Source organism: Tympanuchus pallidicinctus, unplaced genomic scaffold (assembly GCF_026119805.1).
Source record: "Tympanuchus pallidicinctus isolate F22 unplaced genomic scaffold, pur_lepc_1.0 scaffold11, whole genome shotgun sequence".
Lineage (NCBI taxonomy): Eukaryota > Metazoa > Chordata > Aves > Galliformes > Phasianidae > Tympanuchus > Tympanuchus pallidicinctus.
The window spans coordinates 14,983,496-15,006,128 of NW_026294627.1; the positions used below are offsets into that span (position 1 = coordinate 14,983,496).

Here is a 22,633-nt window from a genome sequence, read left to right on the forward strand (position 1 = left end):
CTCAGATTTTATCTACATTTATAAGATATTATATTTTATATTTATTCTTTGGACTGTTTAAAGAATATTTTTAAAACTTAAAAATATTTAAAACAGTCTAAAAGTCCATGATTCTCATATCTTCAGCTTTAGTTTTTAAACTGCCATTCCCTTGGGCCGGTTAGGGCTTGAATTTTCACTGCAGTAAGCAGTTGGGAAAATAAATGAAAGGAGATAGAGGTGCCACATATCAGAAAATAACAAAAATCCTGATTTTATTTTTTTATGCTTTAGCCCTCTGCATAGAGCTTTGGGATGCCATATTTAATGGTAACTACAGGCATCAAAAATACATTTACTTTTTTTTTTTTGTGAGCACTTACTGTATTTGATCTTCATTCCTTTCTCTTCAGTATTCTTGTATGGATTGTCACATCTACTAGTTATTTTACATTTCCTTCATTCATGAACTGGATATGGTAGGTATATTTGCTTTGTGATTTCTCTTTGTTTTCAACCAGAACTGACAGAGTTTTGCATTGCGATTATGTAATCTACGTGGCAGCCCACGTTGAGAACGATGTTTGCTTTGTGAGGAAACCTGCAAGGATCTTGACCTCAAAATGCCTTTGTGACTCCTGCGTTAGTACAGCTCTTAGGCTACATATTTAGAGCAGCAAAAAACTAGGAAACCTCTCAGCTGCAGGGAGGTTTGCTGGAATAGAGGGATAAATTTGACAGTGCTGTGTATGACATTAGACTGTGTTGAAGTTGCTGTGGAACAATGGATGATTGGGAAACAGATGATGTATTTTCAATGTCTGTAAAACTCGTAATACAGAAGTAGGACATCTGTTGTGTGATGCCAGGTAGCACTCAGCACTATTGGCCTCATTACATGAGAATATGCGTCAACAACCACTCTTATTTGTCTTAGTGTAGACGAGGTTTTAGTAACATGGCAGTCTGAAGCATAGTATTCTGTTCACAGAAGTTTTTCATGGTTTCAGTGGTATGAAAAGGAGACGTAGTAACAAATGTGTGTACGGAAATGTTGTTTTTTAATAGATCTATCTTGTTGGGAATGGTATGGGAAGACTTGCAGAGAAGATGTGTATAAGAAATTTGTACTCTGGATTTTTCAGGTGTACATTATCACTAAAAACCTTGTCTTGAATGTTCCATGAGTAATATGCCAGTGGTTGGTTGATTTAGGGACGTACAAAAGATTGTCTAGGAAGTATACGCAAGACCTACTGGAAGACTACTAGTGCTATAGAGTTCTCTACCTACTGATTGCTGCAGAAATGCGTGAAGTGAATTATCGAGTTACAAAATTAAATTCTTATTCCTACATATGAACATATTAAATTCATATTCCTACATTCCTACATACATTCCTACATTCCATACATATGAAATCTATGACATTTCTCTCAATCTAAAACCCATAATTGTTTACGGCCTGGCTGTTTGACGGATTGTGTCTTCCAGCCACAGTCATTGAAGCCAGCTAGAAATATTAGCTAATTCTCTCATATCTGAGTAGATACAGGTTTATCACTAAAGGCCTGTTACTTAAAAATTAATTTTTTAAAGTGATATTATTAGGGAAGGTAGTGATTATCTGCTTTGGTCTGGTGTGGATTTGAAAATATTTTTGTAAGTCTTGGTCTGAAATTCTTTGACCAAAATAAGGCAAGCATTTTGTGATTAACAGATAATCAGTTTGGGGAGGATGGGGTTTTTTTGTTTGTTTTTTCTTAGATAACAGACAGTGGAAGTATAAGATAAAAGAAATATGACCTAAAATGCTAGGGTAGAGCAAGGATAAAGGCTCAAGTGTGGAAAATCTAAGACGATGAGAAAAAGGCAGAAGACTAACCTGCTGTGCTTTGCCTGGAAATGCTCCTGTGTTTGTAGATAAACTCCCAGATTTTGAAACAGTGTAGGCTTAATCAAATAGTGCATTTTGAAAGTAACTTCAGTTGTAGTGATGTACATGTACGTTTTTGTTTTTCAGGCTCTCAGTGATCAGTCTTCGACAAATGGTCAGTTTGTGTCTCCTGGTGATATTCAGTTGAAATGCAATTATTGCAAGAGTTCTTTTTGTTCAAAGCCAGAAGTGCTAGAATGGGAGGTAAGGTTTTTCTCTGTCATTTTCAGAATGGTGAAATGATTACAAAAGTGTAAATCTGTAACTGTGATATGGTTTTTCTAGATAGCTATTTTATAAAGCATGGAGAACTTAATAAGTTAAATTAATAAAAGAAATTAATAAAATCTGTAGTTCTGTAGAATGTAATTCAACTTTGATATGGATAACACGTTAGCTGTATTATTTGTTCATGTAACAAATGAAAACACATCTGTGGAATTTAAAGAAAAGTGTAATTTTTCACCTCAGCTGAAAATTTGTAATCTACTTTTATCTTTGGTTATTGTAGTGAATAGCTGTGTGAATAGACTGTTGTTACGCTGCTCTGTAAACAGAAGTAACAGAAGAGAATATGCCAAGAGTGACTGCCATATTTTTCTGTTTAGCATTTTCATATAAATTGAGTACTGCTTGTAGCACTTGAGTAAGCACTGCTCATTTTTAGCATTAGAAACCATGCCCTAATTGTATGCTTTCATGTTTATTTACACAGCATGTAAAAATTTGCAATTGTACTTAGCAGATCTCAAGATTTCATGTTAACCCTCTTTGCAATGCTTTGTAATTTTGTGTTTAGAATAAAGTGTATCAGTTCTGCAGCAGAGCATGTTCTGATGATTATAAGAAACTGCACTGCATAGTTACATACTGTGAATACTGTCAAGAGGAGAAAACGCTGCATGAGACTGTGAATTTCTCTGGCATCAAAAGACCATTTTGTAGTGAAGGTATGTACGTGTTTAAGTTGGGGTTTTTTTTGGCTTGTATGTCTTCCTGAGGTATTAGTCATTGTAATCTTACTGCAATTGACTTACTGTACCAGTATTTAATGTTAAAGTGTAAGTTATCAACTCATTCTGTTGTACCTGAGGCTCAATCAGAAATTTTTATCATTAGTTTATATGTGCCTATTAATTCATCTGAGCTGATGAGTTTTGTGGTCACCTGTTGAGATTTTTCAAGATTTACAGCATGTTTTTTTTTAAATGTATGCAGCAGAACCTATACCCACTCTACGTACACTGAGTAATACCAAGATTTCTGTTTGGGTAATATCTTTTGAATTTAATACAACAGTGGAAACTCTTTCTGCATTAACACTGGAATTATTCCTTAATTAACCTTTCTGTGACACATGTTGATGTAGGTTGAGTAGTGTCACTGTAATTTTCCTGAATAATTATATGGGTTTTCTAAAAGAAAACAAACTGTACAAAGACAAAAACTACACAAATTGTATAGATTTTTTTTTAAAGTTGCATCAAAATATTGTCATAATAGAAACAGAAAATAGTCTTAACCTTTCCACTTTTGGCGAACTGTCCTTTGATAACTGGTATTTTAGGACTTTAACTATGTCTTGAGGATGTAGTAATTTTTTTTTTTCAAGTAAATGGGATGATAATGCTTTCACTATCATTTAATAAGCTTCCAATTTACTCATAGAAGAATCCTGTTAGCCTGGAGAGGAGTGGAGTCTGTGGCTGGAGGCATCTTCCTTCCTGTATTATAGCTCTGGAGTTTGGAATCTTTTGTTTCTGTTGAATGGAGTGTGATGGTGGCATAGATGTCTTCACCATCACTACATTCTTGTGTTCTGAATTGCAAAGTGATACTGGAGAGGAAAAAGGACGAAAGGCCCAGTTTTACAGAATATTGCAACACTCAATAACACCTAGCTAGAAATTGTTTCTGTGAAGAATATATTCTGTTGAATTGTTAAAATATGAGAGCAACTTTCTTTGAGCCTGTAGATTACAGAATACACTAGCATAACTGTGGACTCATTAGACTTCCTAATTTCAAATCCCAGCGACTGTCACAATGAAGTTAGTAAGATTCATAATGTCAAACTGTACAACATTACTACTTCTATAGAGACAATTTTTTATGAGGAGGCTTAGAATGAGTAGGGATTTGTATTTCCTATTGGAAAATTCGGGGAGGGAATGACGCATCCTCTTCTGCATAAATATAGTTACTGGATGCAGGGAGTCCATTGTTGGAAGACTTAGTCTTGGTCCTGAATCTGCATATGGTGGACTACCATCTGAAGAGCAGAGATGATCTTTGAGAGCAAGTAGATCAAATGTTACCATTAAAACAGAGTTTATTGGCTTGCTGTGACTATCAGAATCACTGGATAACAGAGATAATGTAGTAAAAAGTACCATTAAGTACACCCTGATTTTTGTAGGAAAACTGGTTATTTACCAGAGGGTTGTGGTCAGTGGCTGTATGTCCAAGTGGAGCCTGGTGACACGAGGCACCCCCAGGGGGACCGTTTGGGGGCCTGTGCTCTTTAACATCTTTATCAATTACACAGATGACAGGATCTAATGCACCCTCAATAATTTGCAGACAGTGCCAAACTGAGAGGTGCAACAGAAAGAAGGGATGCCATCCAGAGAGACCTGGGTAGGCTTGAGAAGTGGGCCCATGTGAATCTAATGAGATTTGACAAGGCCAAGTGCAGACTGTCGCACTTGGGTTGGAGGAATCCCAGGTATGTGTACAGACTCAGAGAAGAACTTACTGAGAGCAGCCCTGTGGAGAAGAACTAGGTTATTCTGGTGGACAAAACGCTGAGCATGAGCCAGCAGTGTGCGCTTACAGCCCAGAAGGCCAACAGCATCCTGGGCTGCATCAAGAGGAATGGTCAGGAAGGGAGAGGGAGGAGATTGTCCCCATCTACTCTGCTCTCATGAGGCTCCATGTGGAGTACTGTGTCCAAACCTGGGACCCCTAGCACAAGAAAATTGTGGAGCTATTGAAACAGGTCCAGAGGAGGGCCACAAAGATGATCAGAGGGCTGGAGCACCTCCCCTACAAAGACAGGCTGAGGAAGCTGGGCTTGTTCAGGCTGGGGAAGAGAAGGCTGTGAGGAGACCTCATTGTGGCCTTCCAGTACTTAAAGGGAGCTCATAAACAGGAGATAAACCAACTTTTTACACAAGTAGGTAGTGATAGGACAAAGGGAGAATGACTTTAAACAAAAAATAGGAGATTTAGGTTAGATAATGGAGAGATTTTTCAGTGAGAGACCAGTGAGGTCATGAAAAAGGCTGCCCATGCTAGTTTTGTTATTGCAAACTGTTCAAGAAACTCCAGCAGCAAAGATGATTTCAGTGAGCATATAGTTATTCTTCATCAGAAGATGCTGTGTTATGATTTGAGAAGGAAATACCAAAGTCACAAAAGGTACTGCATTTCTGGAAGAAATCAAACTCTAACGGGAAAATTCTGGCCAATTTCAAACCTGTGTTTGTAGAGAAAAGCCTCTAAGTAAAATCAGAAGAAGCTAAACAGATGATGTTGAAATTCCTTTAAGAGTGATTATTCATCTTCAAGCAAACTCATGGGAAACCACAGATATCACTTGACTGCTCATGTGTACCTAGGAATACTGAAAGTGCCATCATTCTCTGCTTGTATTTTTTCAGACCTGAGGTTTTTTTACACATGCACGCATTTCTTTATTTCTACGCACTTACAAAATGGGTAAACTCTGGTACCACATTCAACCCACAGTTTCCCCTCGGAAACTGTTCTTAAGAGCATAGGTACAGAACAGAACTGGCAGTTCTTGAAGCACATCATTCTGAGAGCACTACAGCTCTCCATCCCACAACAGAAATTGAGCAGGGGAGGCAGGCAACCGATGTGGCTGTGCGAGGACCTGCAAGATTAAACTGAGAGAAAAGATCAAAATGTGCAAGAAGCAGAAGCAGTGTTGTGTAGCCTGGGAGGAATACAGGGCTGTTGTCCGCCTGTGTAGAGATAGGATTAGGAAAGCCAGGGCACAGACGGAGCTGAACTTGGTGAGGAATGTGAAAGATAACAACAGGTTCTACAGGTACGTAGGCAGGAGGAGACTGGTGAACAAGTCTGTTGCCCCTCTGAGAAAAGGTAATGGGGAGCTGGCTTCCTCAGACGTAGAAAAATCTGAGGTTCCCAACGAGTGCTTTGCCTCAGTCTTCACGGGTGGTCCGGCTCCAGGACCATGAGCCTCTAGGTGACAGTGTGGGGAGTGGTTTTGTCCCACTGTAACAGTAAAACAAATCTGAGTCCTCCTCATGAAATTGAACTTGTGTAAGTCCATGGGCCGGATGATATCCGTCCTAGGGTTCTGAACGAGATGGCTGATTGGTTGCTGAGCCATTCTGTATCGCATTTGAAAAATCATGGCTGTCTGGAGAAGTCCCTGGTGACTGGAAAAAGGAAAATGTTACTCTCAGGGAACTACAGGCTGGTGAGGCTCGCCTCTGTGCCTGGGAAGATCATGGAGCAGATCCTCCTACAAGCTATGTTAAGGCACATAGGAGATAAAGAGGTAATTCGGGACAGCCAGTGTGGCTTTATTGAGGGCAGATCAGTCCTGACCAATCTGGTGGCCTTCTATGATGGAGGGACAGATAGGGTGGAGGGGGGAAGGGCGGTGGATGTCATCTACCTGGACTCTGCAAGGCCTTTGACATGGCCCCTCACCACATCCTTCTATCTAAATTAGAGAGGCATGGATTTGAAGGGTGGACTGTTTGATGGATTAGGAATTGGCTGGCTGGATGCAGCCAAAGGGTTGTGATCAATGGTTCTGTGTCAGGGTGGAGGCCGGTCACAAGTGGTGTCCCTCAGGGGTCGGTCCTGGGACCGGTGCTCTTCAACATCTTCATCAGTGACACAGACGATGGCATCGAATGCGCCCTCAGCAAGTTTATGGATGACACCAAGCTGAGCGGTGCAGTCGGTGCATTGGGAGGAAGGGAAGCCACCCAGAGGGACCCGGACAGGCTGGAGAAGTGGGCCCATGTGAACTTAATGAGGTTCAACAAGGCCAAGTGCAGGGTGCTGCACCTGGGTCAGGGCTATTCCAGGTATTTGTACAAACTGGGGCAAGATCTCCTGGAGAGCAGCTCTGTGGAGAAGAACTCAGGGGTCCTGGTGGACAAGGAGCTGGGCATGAGCCAGCAGTGTGCGCTTGCAGCCTGGAAGGCCGACTGTGTTCTGGGCTGCATTAAAAAAGGGGTGGCCAGCAGGAGAGGGAGGTGATTGTCCCCCTCTACTCAGCTCTTGTAAGGCCCCAGCTGCAGCACTGCGTCCAGGACTGGGGCCCTCAGTACAGGAAGGATGTGGAGCTCTTGGAGTGGGTCCAGAGGAGGGCACTAAGATGATCAGAGGGCTGGAGCACCTCTCCTATGAGGAAAGCTTGAGGGAACTGGGCTTGTTTAGCTTGGAGAAGAGAAGGCTGTGAGGAGAAGACCTCATTGTGGCCTTCCAGTACTTGAAGGGAGCTTATAAACAGAAGGAGGAACAGCTGTTTACGAGGGTGGACAGTGATAGGACAAGGGGGAATGGTCTTAAGCTGAGACAGGAAGGTTTAGGTTAGATATTAGGAGGAAGATTTCCACTCAGAGGGTGGTGATGCACTGGAACAGGTTGCCCAGAGAGGTTGTGGATGCCCCATCCCTGGAGACATTCGAGGCCAGGCTGGATGTGGCTCTGGGCAGCCTGGGCTTTAGGCAGTGTTCACGACCCTGCACATAGCAGGGGGGTTGAAACAAGGTGGTCTTTAAGGTCCTTTTCAATCCAGACCATTCTATATTTCTACGATTCTGTGATGTCTCTGGGATCAGTGTTTTTCTGCAGCTTGATTCCAACTCTGTTTCGTAATTCATTTTCTGAGATGCTTGAAAATATGTGCAGCAAACAGCTGAAACTTCCATCGCAGTAAGGTATAATTAGAGCTAACCTATTATTCGTGCTAAAGGTGGTTTTTAATCTTCTGTGGTGGACAGTATACTTTCTCTGGTTCTGTCCAAAGTTCATATGCTGTGTGGAAGATGAGCAACTTGAACTGACCTTTTGAAAGAGTTTAATCTGTCTTTATGTCTAAAGGAATTAAACTTTCCCAGTGTTTTGCCATTAGGGAGGCATACCAAAATAGCATTATCTAAATTAAATGAGATATATGCTAAAACGGGATGTTCTAAGGTCTTCGTGAATTTTTATGTGTGTACAGTCACATGATAGGCAATGGAAGACGGGATCCTTTCTACCAGTCTTCAAGAGGAAGTCAGTCTTTGGCAGTCCAGCAAAGGAAATATTTTATAATAAGCATCTCCCTCACTTTTTTCTTCAGAGACTTATTTGGCATATAATTCATGTTCTCCATAGATCTAAGTGCTGTGATTTAAAATAACACAGACATTTCAATAACGTATAGTATTAATTTTAGTAATGCTGATTCACATGCAGTAATCTGCTTCTTGGATAAGGGTCAATAAGCTGTGGAGTAACTCAGTTATTCAGTGCTCCAGAGTTCTTTTCAAATGGGTAATATAGATAAAGCTCAACTAGAAAACCAACAACAGTATAATAAAGTTGATAGTATGCTTTATGTTTCTGGGAATTATGTGCATCTAAGTACAGGATTCTGCAAGATTTAATATTTCATCTAAATAGGATATAACCCTTTATGAAATACTGCAGAGCTGATCAGTGGAAAAAAATTGAGGAATTTGTGAGTCTAATCTTAGTATGTCTAGAAAAGATACTTATTTAGTTACAGCATTGTGGATTTCAATTTGGCATCTTTTCAGACATTTCTGCAGAGTAGTTCGTTAAATATGTTATTAAATGCGTAGTTGATTTTTACATTTATGTGCAAATGCTACAGATAGTAAGAAGAGCCAAAACACTGATGCTTTAAACTACTTAGAAATGCTTGTATATGAAAAGTTCACAGCTAGTTAAGAAATTACCTGAAATTAGACATTAAGAAATTACAGCCAAAATTAAGTTTACAGTGTCAGATATTTATTTCATACTGGTGTATGAAATCATGCATAGAAAATCTTGAATGTGTAACAAAGCACGTGTTTTTTGACCATTTTTTGTTAGTTGCAACTTCCTAATTGCCTGCTATTTTGCAAAGGGACCTCATAAAGTTATCAAAGGTTGGTAAGTAGTATACAATGTATTGACAGGAAAAAGTGATATTTTTTTAGTATGTGTAAAATTTTATATCACATTTAACTACTTTGCATAATAATTTTCTTTGACAAGCTTTCGGGTTTGTGCTTCACAGAGCTGTTATCTCCTGCTCTGCAGCTCTGACAGTGACCTACCGTATTAAAATGTGGTATCTTTTCAGCTTTGACAGCTATGTTAGAGTTTGCTTTTGCTTTTGACTGCATCCTTTGGCAACGCGTGACATATCTTTCTAGGAACTAACTCAAAGTATTGGCTTCCTTGTGGCTTTCTTTTGAGGATTTATTCACCGATGAATTGGAATATCATGTTAAAGTGGAACAAATGAAGAACAGGATATCTTAAATGCTGTAGAATTTATGATTCTCAAAAATCTATTAACACAGAAGGCATGTTACTAATGAGGGAAAACAGTGCTTGTCCACTGGTTGGTTAGTACAAAATGGAAGCCATCTTCAGAGGGATTTTGAGGTGCCTGCGTTTTCCTGAGAGAGTGCAATATGCTTTGACAGTTACAAACAAAATCTGTTATGCAGTGTCCCTGACATCAAATTGAGCTGTGGCAGCTTTTGTGAACAAGCTGAGATTGGCACAGTGCAGTTGTTCAGGCCACGTTTTCTTATTTGTTAGTCTGGTATTATGCTTTTGAGCTGCAGATGACTATTACAAATTCTGTTACTGTAAGAGACTCTTTCACTGATTAAAGGAGGAAAGGGGAAGTTAAGGTAGAAAGGAACGTTTTAAAACCAGGAAAGTCCCTTATGAAATGTTTAATAGGCTGTCTCACTGCAGAAGCATCAAGTGAAGGCTGTTGTCTGTGCTGAGGGAAGCAGATCCATGCTTTCCAGACAAATGCATGCAGAAAAGCTGAAGAGTCGGTTTTTGTGGGATGCTGTGAGTGGAAGAATCTGGCTGTGTGGATGTTGTTTCCAACTAGAGCTTGGTTGTATCTTCTGGAATTACTTTACAGTTACGTATTACTGTGAATTACTGTGAATATTTCTGTACATATTACTGTGAATTTTGATACTTATCACAGTATTCCTACAGCTGAAAATGTTGAGTGCTAGAGATGCACTAAAGAGGAGGTTATTATGTTTATCTTCTGTCTATCTGTAGAAGAACATTGATAGTGTTTGAATTTTGAGTACAGGTTATGCTGAATTTTTTAGTTCATGTAGGGCTAATTTCTAACATGGTAATAATATAAAAGTGAAACCTTATCTGTTGTTTGACAAGTCTTCATTAGATTTGCTTTCTTCAGTATTATTTCCTCTGTTATGTCTTTGCAGAGGTTTCAAACAATTCTTTATACAATGACAACATTGACTATTGCCAGTATGGGATGATGGCAACTGAAAGTGCTGAAGTTACAAGCACAAGAGGAGGAAAGCTTATAAATATGCTTCTTGTTAACCTGAGAGAATAATACATTTAGAAAGCTTTAAGAACAAGCAGGAACTGAGTAACTGAATTGGGGGTAGGAAGGAGGAGAAAGAAAAGAACTTAAGATCTGAAATATTGACTAGGATGAGCCTTTAGAATATGTAGAAAGTGAGCTGTATTTGCATGGTAAAGTAATAAAAGGTTCTTCAGCAGAAGACATGGAAGGAAGCAGGATTCACAACCTCCCTGTTACACACACAGAATGGAGTCTATTTTAATGGTAATTCCAGCAAGACCAAGGCTGGATGCTTTGCATCTCTTTTCTAAAGGATAGCGATGTTATTGTGAAGTCGGAGACTAGGGGTGATAGAAACAAGAGTGTGGAAAAGCTATTGAACACAAATCAGTAAAGAGGAAGGGGGCAGAGGAAGGCAGCATAATGGATGGAGCACAGCTTCAGAGGCCTCGCTTCTGGTATTGCAGGCTTGTTGCTATTCATTACTAGATGAAGTGGTCATGGATAACAGTTGAAGTTCTTGGAGAGAACAGTGAGTCTGCTATGTTGCTTGAAGGAAGAGAGAGGTAATCTAAGTACAGCCTTTGCATGGTAAAAAAAACAAAACAAAACAAACAAACAAAAAAAACCTATTTACTGTTAGGGTGGAACATTTACACTGTATAAAAAGATGTTATTCTTTGAGATAATAAGGGGCTGGTGGAGACTCTGGAAGTAATTCTATTTCACAGCTTCTTGATGTGTGGGTGTACTGAACTTGCAGTAATTCAAGTAGCTGCCACTGGCAAAATCGGACCAGGTCCCTGGTAGCTTGCTTGTGTTAGTCTGCAGGCAGGCAAGTGAAGCATGTCTCTGCAGTGAATAACTCTGTAGGGCTGGATCTGAAAGATCTGAGGAACCTCTGTTGACATTTAGCTTGTCTGAGGTGAAGGCTTGGAAGAACTACTGTATCATCCTGCCAGTAAGCTGCGGTGTACATGCTCAGATGCTTAATTCTCCTTCCAGTTGGATATGGAAAACTGAAGTCTAGAGTTTAAATAAAGGATGGATTTGGATCTGGATTTTGTTTGGCAGCCATGATTTTATGTTGATTTAGCAGGCACTAGCAACTTCTAGCATTTCTGGTTGAAATTTTGAGTTGGAGAGACATCATAAAAAGCTGTTTAAGTGATTTCTCATAGAGTATTGGTGTCAGGTTAGGTCCTATGTTAAAACCTTGATGAAGAATATAATCAATTACCTGTATAGCTGTAATCAAATGACCTGCACATAATTTTTCCTTAAAATGACTAATAGCTAATCTCTTAGAATCACTGACAGCTCTAGAGGCTTCCACCTCGTCACGTTTGCACTGGTGTACCTGGTGTTACAGCAGAAATCCTGAACAGTATAGAATTTACATGCACCTTTTCATTCAGAATGATGAGGCTGGCAGCTGTATTAAGCAATGCTTATTCATGAACTTCAAGTTCCAAGGACAGGAATGTTGGCCAAACCTGTATGATTCTGGTGTTGATACTGGACATATCAGACAACTAATATCTTTTGTTTTCTCATCTACAATGTTCTGTCAGTTAAGGCTCACTTCTTGGCCACATCTTCCAAGGTAGCATGAGAGCTACAGCTCTGTTAATTTGGGATTTTGTTGTTCACTGTGAAGATTAAGTTGTTCGAATGAACTCAGCCTGTTTTGCCAAAAGAGAGCACTTTTTTCCATAATTCAAGGAGAATATTAACAATCGAATCAGAACCAAAACCTTAAGATAAAAAGTTACATTCTAGGTATGTACAGAATACCAAGGGCCTAATTAAAGTATAATCCTATAAGAAAGAGCTTATATATTACTATAAAAAGGCATTTTGTTTTCCCTTTGTCGGAATCAACGAGAGCTTGAAGCTACCAGAAGTTCCCTGATAAGTGGATTATGTTAAGTATTACAAAGACGTTAACAAAAAAAAAAATAAAAATCACTGAATTTTCTGAAGAATTTTGCTCATGATGATGGAGAAAAACAAGCCTATGTTTCCATGGTAGAAATGTTCAGAGATGTAACGGTCTTCTATCAACATCTGAAGTTTTATGAAGATGGATTTTCTATCCTTCGTAGAGGCATCCTTTGTCAAGAAGTCCTGCAGTCAGCCGTTTAAAAATAAATAAAAGTTTTTCAGGGTTTTATTCTTGAGGGCTGAATTTAGAACTTTTGTCCCTCTCTACTTAGTTTTCACTACTCATGATTTTTTATCGGTCATGAAGATGCTTGACTGCAGAATGGAAAATTTCTTTCCTGATTTTCTTTTTTCCTTTAGTGTAACAGTGGTGTCGTCTTCAGTTTTACTCTCCATAATTTAGCAGCCAAGAAAAATGTAAATTTTATCCATTTTGCAGGCTATGTAGTCAGCTAGTGTACCTGATTGGTGGTAGAGTACTTTTGCTAGCTTTAATCTTAAAAAGTGGATGCTACGATGAATGGCACTTGGAAGGCCCAGCTGAAGAGAAGTGGTGCTGAGCTGTCTCTGTGACAAAAAAAAAAAGGGGGTAAGACTCTGATGCCTCATACAGTAATGAGAAGTACGACCAGAAGAGATACTGGCAAGAAATTTTCTGTGTTTTAACCAGTACTTTGAAGTCATTGCTTGCACATGCTGGTAACCTTCAGGATTACTTTTTCCTTCAGAGCAGTGTATTTAACTTTCAGATTAGTTACACTGGAAGCATGATTGCTTGTTTTGGCTCTTGACTTCTGCACTGCTTACTGTGTGTTAATTATATTCTTTGTTCTGTTGTTATGGGATCTGAGTTATAACTTTAAAAAATCAACTGAAAACACAGTTATTATGTACAGTGTATTCTGTAATTCTATTGCTTTGACATTGCTAGCAAATTTAATTTTTTAGCAGAATTTGTAGCGTTGCAAGTTAAAATTCCTCAGTAACCTTTTGTTTTGAAAAATGCTGTCTGCAGCAGTTTCCACCTGCATACACATTTTTAGTGATTTTAAAATTGGTATCTGATTCAATGAAATTCGGAACACCAAATTCTTCCCTAATAGACAACAGCACAAGGCAGATAATTGCAGTTACTGAATAGTATTTCAAACAGTATTTCCATATTCTGTATACCAGAGGAAGTACATGTTACTTATTGGATTTCCTTATTTAGCAGAAGTACGGAAGTCTGCATGTGGTAGACAGCATACCTCAGCAGAGCAAGTGCATGGAAGACTTGAGTTCTGGTCTCAGTGGTACTCTGATGTTTGGGAGATCATAAAAACAGGGGAAGTACCTTAGATTAGTAATCGGTGTAGTTGTTATCTCGTCCCTCCAGTGTCTAATACAGACAGTTGCTTCATATTCTCTTAGTGTTCTCCTGTGCCAAAAAAAAAAAAGCATAATTCTAGAAATGCATGGACAATTGTGCATTAGCACGGTTATGGAGATTTAAGCATCAACTTGAACAGACACTCGATTTGAGTTAGCTTAAGTACATTATGTTCTCAAATAGGCTATATAATAGCTGCGGTATTCATCTTTTAATGCATTTAGTACTTTAGAATGTCTTTTCCAATTTGTGTGAGAGAGGATCAGATTATTGAAGAGCATAGCTCTCATTATGATGACCTTGGAGTTACGACTTCATAGCAAATGCAGATAAGAAAAACCAACCCTAATGTGAGCACAAAAAGTAAGATGCGTTGAATACAGGTCTCACGCGAATTGAATTTGTAAACTTAGAGCTTAACAGTCTCAGAACTTGTAATAGTTTACTTTCTAGTTGCTTTTTTTTTTTTTTTTTTTAGGAAACTCTTCAGTTCTTACATCATCATCTTGTGTTCTGAAAAATGAAGGAGTTGTCAAAGTGGTTTGTTGTGCTAACATGAATGAAAGTATTAATAGAAATAAGATACTTGAAGATAGGAATTGTTTTAGTGCATAGTGTTGCCTAGCTTACAATTTCTGCTTGTCATTGTCTGGATATGCAGCATTCTGAGAATATGTAACTGAACAGTTTCATTCCAAGACAGTGTTTCTTCAGGGGTCTGTCTGAAAAACAAATTATGTAATTTTTCTGACTGTTTATTCAGGAATTCGATAAGCATAGATTCAAGCATAGTGTTTTGTGAGAGATGCAGATATCACATGAAACCAGAGTTGTGCAGGAAAGACGTTCAGGTAAAAATGTCTCGAAATACAGTGTATTATGCAACCTGAATTTTTCTGAAGCCCCAATTGTTAGCTGTTGTTTTCAATATTTAACTCTTAACTGTGATATCTCTCTGTAAAAATTACTTTGTTCCTAATGTTTAAAATCTGTTTTCAGGCTGCAAGCTGCTATATAAACAAGACTTTGCAAGACGGTTAGGACTGAGATGTGTTACTTGTAATTACTGCTCACAGCTGTGCAAAAAGGGAGCAACTAAGGAACTTGATGGTGTAGTGAGAGATTTCTGCAGTGAAGAGTGCTGTAAAAAATTTCAGGACTGGTACTACAAGGCAAGTAACTCAGAATTTTTGAAAAGAGCTCCGAAGTTTAAAAAATAAAAATAAAAAAATCAAATATGCACATGTGAGGATATCTCAAGGCTTGTGCAGCAAGTATGGCTTACTTCAGCAAAGCATTTGCTACACAAAAAGCAGACGTATTAATTTCATCATTTGAGTTTTGTTAGAACTTAGAGCAGAGTTTCTACCATCTGATTTATTGATTCATTTGGCAAAGAAGTCTTGTACAGAAAAAAGCCTACTATGTACTTTACAGTCACAATTTTTCCCCCTCAAATTATACCATATTTTTCTTGTCAAAGTTACTTAAATGTGTATTCAGAATGTTGAAAACACTGTTAGTAGCAGCTGGATGATACCTTGAGTTGAGTGATAATAAACTAGGTTGGCGGTTCTTCATCTTCCTGTTTTTGCTTCCATTTTTGCCTTTTCCTTTCTCCCACAGTATGAACTGCAGGGCCTTTGATTTTTCATTATTTCACAGTGGAAATGATGGCAAGGGGAAAAGCAAGACCAAATGGATTTCTAATAAAAGTTTAAGTCAAATGTGATGGCACTTATTTCTAAATCTCTGGAAGTGTAATTACCTTGTGAAGCACAATCAGCAAAGAATTCACATTAAGTAGTGTTCTGTTTTATTTTTTGAAAGAAAGTGGGTGAGATTGGACTGGATTTAACTTGTAATTAGAAACGTGGATAAAATATTTGATCTCTGGTGTGAACATCCTGGAAACCTACACTGATAATATCAAGCCAAGAACAATATTTGTGGATGCAATAGCAAAAAGAAACAATACAAAATTCGTCACCTTACCAAGACTCTTGGCACAGCCTGAAAGGCAGAAAAAAGCTAGAAATGTTAGAGGGCTAGATTCTAGTCCTGTAATTCAAGATGATCTACCTACCATAACAGAACCGAGTCTGAAGACATATCTGATACTTTTGGTCTCGATGATCTCTAGAGGTCCCTTCCAACCCCTGCAATTCTGTGATTCTGGGTGAATGGCATGTTCCACAAGTGTTACCACCCAACATTGTAAAGTCTTCATTTTGAGTTACGTATGTAGCATCCTTGTAGAAATTCATGAAAGAAAACGACTGAAGACCAGAATCTTCTCTCTCATGTGCAAAAACAGGGTGAAAACTTTGGCTGCAAAGTTCTTAGATGTACTAAAATGTCATTCCATGCAATTATACTTAATCAGTATGCCTTAAAACTGGAGGTTTGGGATAAAATTTATCCCTGCGTAAAAAGTGCCTTCTAGTAGAGAATCTAATAAAGCTGTTGTATGCTTTAGAGATCTCTTAGGGATTCAACAACTAATAGTCTGGGGGTTGAGTGTACCCAACTAGTTTCATATGTTGTAAACTTATATGGAAGTTTGTACTGTGATTCAGATTTTTGAAAACACTTCAAATTATTCTTTAGATCTGTGGGATAAAGCAGTAATTTAATTGGCCCATAAAAGCGTGCTTTTGAAATGCTGTTGGTACTTTGGTACAGGAAAATCAGACATGCCCTGGAAAGGTAATTTAAGCACAGTTAACTTTTGGTACTCTAGAGTATACTGAAGTGTTACATGTTCTTGTGCTTGCTGGTGGAACTGTTGGTTAATGTTTTTATTTTTCTTTTTCAAGTACTTCTTAGTCTTTGCCTAATTCAGTTCTGATTATAAGAGTTTGGAATTTACTACACAAAGAAGACCTGTAATAGGCTTTGCTATGTGTATTTTGCTAGAATTGTCCTTTTTTCCTTTACATTCTTGTGGGTAACTTTCACCTCTTTTATAACAGTCACTGCAGACGTGTTGATGTTCCAGTGCATGGTTAGTGAACATTCTTGCCTAGCCATAAATAAATAATGATTAAAATACAGGAAGACAAGTGAGATATGAATCCCTCCCTCAGCTTATACTTCATTTGCTGTTCTGTCTGTTAACTTCTTAAAAGAATAGATATCTGTGTATGAGCTTTGTCTCATTTATGCAATGTCTAGTGTTATTTTGGAGTTGCAATAAATGTGTACGTGAAGAGAAATAAGTAGTAATAGCCTAGTAACATTTTAACATCAGCACTGTGTTCATTAAACAAGTGTTTGTCTCCATCTTCTTTGTCTACTTTTTTTTCCTGGACACATTTTTCTCACATAATTATCTGGAAAATATCTTAACATTTGAAAATATTTAATTGGTTATGCGAGAGCTTCCCCAAACACCAAAGTTCTCATCACAGAAGGCGAGAAAAAGTTATCAGGGGTAGAAGCGCATCAGACTTATCTAGAAGTAATCTTCAAACTTAATTTTGAGTGACTGAAATGTTGAAGAAGAGTTCAGCCATCACCGTCCGGTGAATGACAGCTGAAATTTTCAGTTGGTGCCAAATTCTGAGGAAGTTTCTGTAGTATGGCATACAGTGCACTTCTAAGAATAGAATTAAAACTTCTGGTGTCCTGAGTTAGCTCCCATTGCTATTAGAGATTCTCTTGTCAACTCAAATTGCATTAGGATGATAATTTTAGCCTGTTTGATGATGATATTGGTCATTTGTTGTTTCTCATACTAGAGAACTGAAAGTATCTTGAAAAAGAATATTCTGTATGCAGAGAAGTGCAGAAGTCTGTTTCTTGTAATTTATGTTGTGAAGTTCTGCTGAAAGTACCACAGCTGAAATGCAAATGTAGATCATTCGGGTCTACAGTGGACTTGAACGTGTTTGGTAATAATTGCATATTCAGTAGAGGTCAGATGTCTATACCTGAGACTAATGTGAAAGTGGGGAGCCACAGTCTGAGGCACAAGCAAAATTAGTATAGCTAGTGAGCTGCAGATAGCGTAACTGGCAACCATTGTAAGATTTGAAATACTACAGCTGGTATTAATCCGAATGGTAAAGGCAACAAGGCAACCTTGTGGAATTTCTCCTGTCCAAATTAAGCTGTTGTATAGTTAGGCATCTCAATTTCAATGAGGTATACTTTTAGATCACTTGATCTCCTTTCTCTTATAGTCAGTCACTCTCTGGAAACTCTTCTTGCTTCTTGCTTAATGTAGATTGAACCAAAGTAGCTCAAAATAGACAGCTAAGATAATGTCAAATGAGTGTCAGTCCATATCACTGGAGAACATTGGGAATGGGGCATTGAAGAATAAAAGAGCTCTACATGTATGAAGTTAGATTTTGAACCAACTTTGGGGCAAACAGTTTTGATTTATACATTTTTAGATTGGTGCTGGTAATTTGAACTTGTTGAAGTCAGACCTGGGGAAAGAATTGGACCAAAAACCAGACATAAGTGGAGAAGGAGTTAAGTGTGCATAGAGCACAGAAAGAAGGACTTGAAAGCAGGCATTTTGGGAGTTTCAATTCACGTATAGTTGTCGGTGTTCTAAATGAAAAGAAATAGAAAGAGTGAGGAAGGAAGAAAGCAGAACATCCTGAATTCAGTTTTCCTTTCAGTAATTTCGTAGTCAAAGAAGTTGGCAGAGTAAGCAAGTAGTATAGGAAACTTCAGTGCATGGAGAAGTTCATAATATTGACTACAGAAATCATTATGTAAATATTTAGAATTATCATACTAAATGTAGAGATGAGAACTAAAATATCCTCACTGAGGAATATTGGGCTTGCTAAGGAATGGTGATTTGCCGTGTTGAAGCTAAATACCATGGTTGCAGCCAAGGAGAGACAGTAATTGGCTTATTCAAAAACTTGAATGAAAGAGCCAAAAAAGGAGGGGAAGAAAACCATTAGTAGCTACAAGCTACAAGTAGTTCCTGCATTTTACATTATTTAGCACATTTTTAATTCATAGGACAGAGAGAACAGAGAACTGGTGCTTTGTGAGTGAAGCTGTGTGCAGCAGTTCAGGATAAGTGGACTTTTCCATATGTGGGTCAGCAGTCATTCTTAATGATCACTGTTTGATGGGCTTGAAATATTTAAAAAAAAAAAACAGAAAATTATATGATTTTATTTTTTTCCCACCAGTATTGCAGCTTTTTGGTGGCTTTGGAAAGTTGCATTTGCACTAAAGGTGCCAATTCATTTCCCTAATTGATAAACCTAGGATACTCTGGCAACACTTTGCACTCTCACTTCCATGAGTGCAGTTTACTTGCTCTTTTGTCCTTCTGAGAACAACTTACGCTGCAAAATTCTGCTGCTTAGCATCAGCAGAAAGTCAAAGTGACAAATGTAACAAAGTGAGGGAGGAATGGGGTGTTGCAGGTCTCTGACCTTGTACCAAGTAGGTGCATGAGCACTACTGCTGGTGCCTGCACCACAGAAAGGGAAAAGTGCCACCTCCCCTTCCAGAGGCGCCTTTCATTGCTGTATTTGTTTGAATTGCTGCCAGACAGATTAAAACATACGTATTTCCTTCAAATAAACATGTTAAAAAGTATATTATATATATATAATATACTTGAATCTTCTTATACTGTTAGAAACAAGTCTCTCATTTTTCATTTTAAATATTTGAAAATGACAATTGAGACCTGAATTTCCCGCACTGCCAGAAAATGGGGCTGAACTGGTCAAGTACAGAGAAGGACTTCAGATTTAATTAGTTTTTAAATGTGAAGCTCTTGGCCTGTTGATACTCATTTGGAGTTGAGAGAACTACAGTTAGACCACTTTTTTAGCCGTCAGAGCCATGTGCCTAACTCCAGTGTTGTCCATGGTTTTACATACTAATGTTTTGTGTTGCATACGATCATAATTTCCCTCTTCCTCTCCTGGCTATACAATTAGATTGAATTGTTTTGGATTCCTAAGCATCCATAAAGCATTTATTTTTTTCCACTTAGTTTTAAAGACCACTTTGGGATGGAGATTGAAAGCAAATACGAAGGGGAGGAGTAATTGCAAACAAACCTTTCTTGTTGAAGATCTGACAATGGGGCTAGTGCTGTTCAGATAGATTATATCATGGCTGATTAAATTCAGTGGAACCAATTAAATAGAAAAACGTCTTTATTAGCGATACCTCATGAAGTTATCCTCCAGGCTGGTGCAGCATGCATTTCTTCAATATTTAGTTAGGAATGCAGACAAACACAGTTTTGGGAAAAGTAGGATTTCCTAACGTCCAGCCTGAATCTCCCCTGGAGCAACTTGAGGCCGTTCCCTCTAGTCTTATTTAGTCCTAGTCCTCTAGTCCTATGTTTAAGTCATAAACAGAACAACAAAAAAATGCCACAAAACTCTGGGGGGGTGAGGGACAGACAGCATGTGTCATGGGATCAAGCAAGTTGTGAGGGATCTCAGTTTGCAGAATGTTTCAGTGGAATTAATGAAAGCAAGCATGTACAATTTTTACTTTTCTTCTGAATGTATAGAAATGAACAGTTTTTAAGGAGTTAATGTGTAAGTGGAACCAGCATACTCACTCTAGGCATTAAGCCCCAGGGAACAGTTGAAAGGGAAGTGATGAGTGTGTTGGTCTACACAGGCTGGAGGGTCGTGTAAATATTGTGGGCCTACACAAGTGAGAGTTAACTGTGTAGCAGTAATGGTGCTTTAGTACTTCTAAAAACATCAGCTTTCAAAAAGTAAATGTGATTTTTTTACAAGTCTTTTTTTAAAACGTCCAAATCTTCTTCTTCTTTTTTTTTTTTTGTTTGCATTAAGGCTGCACGGTGTGACTGTTGTAAGTCACAAGGAACTCTCAGAGAGAAAGTGCAGTGGCGTGGAGAAATGAAACACTTTTGTGATCAGCACTGTTTGCTCCGTTTCTACTGTCAGCAAAATGAACCAAATCTGGCAACCCAAAAAGGACCAGAGAACTTACAATATGGTAAGTGCTGCCTTGTGGCTGCTCAATGGAAACAAAATACTTTGGTGTTTTAAACCAAAGATTGAAAACTTATTTATTTGATGTAACAAACTTGCTTGCATTAGAGACTGCCTTTTTTATGTGATCATAAGGCATAACTTACTGATCTGCTCTGTATTTCTTAACCTTTATTTTGTTGCTCTTTTGAGAGTTGAGATGTTGTCTGCAATCAAACTCTTTTACAATGACTTTTTATAAAAAGCAAACCTCTTTAGGTTATGCATCATTCTGGTCATGGGAATGCCAGGTGTTTTCCACTCTTATTGTGTTCCAGTTTGTTATTAGTTGCTCTGTGAGAACATTTCTCTTTAAAGCATATTTTGGTCACAGATAGTAGATATACACACCTGGAATTAAAAGGAAATAAATGCAATTATAAACAAAACAAAATGAAAGTGTCCAGGCATGGGCGATGTGTTGCTTTTTTGTTTTGTTGGCAATAGGTGCCTTTAGTTTTCTGGAGGGAGCAGAATGTGTGTTTATATGGAATCTAAATAGCATGTCAGCATGCAAGTAAATCAACTTCTCATTTGGTTATCACGGCTTATTTGTATGGCTGTTTTCATATTTGATTATTTTAAATTTTTGCTTTCTGAATCAAGTTTTGCTAGCAGCTGACTGTAGCATTGATTAGAGTTTTGGCTTTGTGTAAGGATAAGTGCTGGAGTGGTGAGAAGTATGCCTGAGTGCGAAGTGTTAAGCTCAGTCCTCACCTGCCATACAGTGCTCAGCAGCACTGTTCAATCAATGGTACTCCAGTGATACATGTTGGTATTTGTTCTGATACTGAAAGAGGGAGATGAAATCTAAAAAATGTTTTCTTGCATTTTTAGATCAGGGCTGTCAAACTCCCCGAACAAAAATAACAGTAAGTACATCTATATTATACGTGTATTTAAGCTAATTAGATGCATTTGAAATGGAGGCACTGATGGCTTCAAGTGATGCTATTGAAAATGCCACAAATTAGTATCTTAAAATGATACTGATAACTGGGCTTTGTTAGTCTTTGTTACATCGATAGCTGAAATTAACTTTTTAAATGTTCATATGTTCTTTTCAACATCTTTGGAGAAAGGAATCAGTAGCCATGTATTTTGCCTGTCCGCATGAACACATTGCTTAGAAGCTAGTTCACAAACCGTGTGTGTACCTCCTTTCTTTAGACTGAGATGTGCTTATTGAGTGTAGAAAGGGAAGAGAATTTCCTTGGCCAGTTGGAATATAAAGGTTGTGATGCAGCTTTGAAAGGATGAAAACAAAGCTTCAGTTCTTAAACTATAGTTCTAGAGAGCAGAATGGTTAGGTACAGGTGCACAGGGTCAGATTGGTGGCAGAGAGGGGAAGTGTGAGTTCCTTACAGGAGAAGGGCTAAGTGGAGCAGCAGCCTTCCTTTGGAATCCATCAGTTTTTGTCAGCTTGTCATAAATACAGAATTATAGAATGGTTTCAGTTGGAAGGGACCTTTAAGATCATCTGGTTCCAACCCCTGCTATAGGCAGGGACACCTCCCTGTAGACCAGGTTGCTCACAGCCCCATCCAGCCTGGCCTTGAATGCCTCCAGGTAGGGGAATTCACAACCTCACTGGGCAACCTGTTCCAGTGCATCACCACACCTTACAGTAAAGAATTTCTTCCTAATCTCATTATTAGTAATAATTTTGAACATTAAGCTTAGTGTATTTTGTTAAAACTTGGCTTTGTTTTCTCACGCAGAAGATCTCAATAGCTGCTACTTCTCAGTGGAAAAATTTCTCACCTGAAAAC

The 22,633-nt window shown here is 38.4% G+C and overlaps 1 protein-coding gene across 13 annotated transcripts in view; it reads left to right on the forward strand.

Annotated features, from left to right (window-relative positions):
- Positions 1–22,633, forward strand: part of ZMYM2 (zinc finger MYM-type containing 2) — an 89,673-nt gene that overhangs the window by 49,091 nt on the left and 17,949 nt on the right. For all 13 annotated transcript variants that reach the window (XM_052671291.1, XM_052671292.1, XM_052671290.1 and 10 more), the window contains 5 exons: positions 2,003–2,119; positions 2,715–2,865; positions 14,848–15,020; positions 20,661–20,826; positions 21,699–21,733. In XM_052671291.1, coding sequence (XP_052527251.1) covers positions 2,003–2,119; positions 2,715–2,865; positions 14,848–15,020; positions 20,661–20,826; positions 21,699–21,733 — 642 coding nt within the window. The remainder of the gene's footprint in view (positions 1–2,002; positions 2,120–2,714; positions 2,866–14,847; positions 15,021–20,660; positions 20,827–21,698; positions 21,734–22,633) is intronic.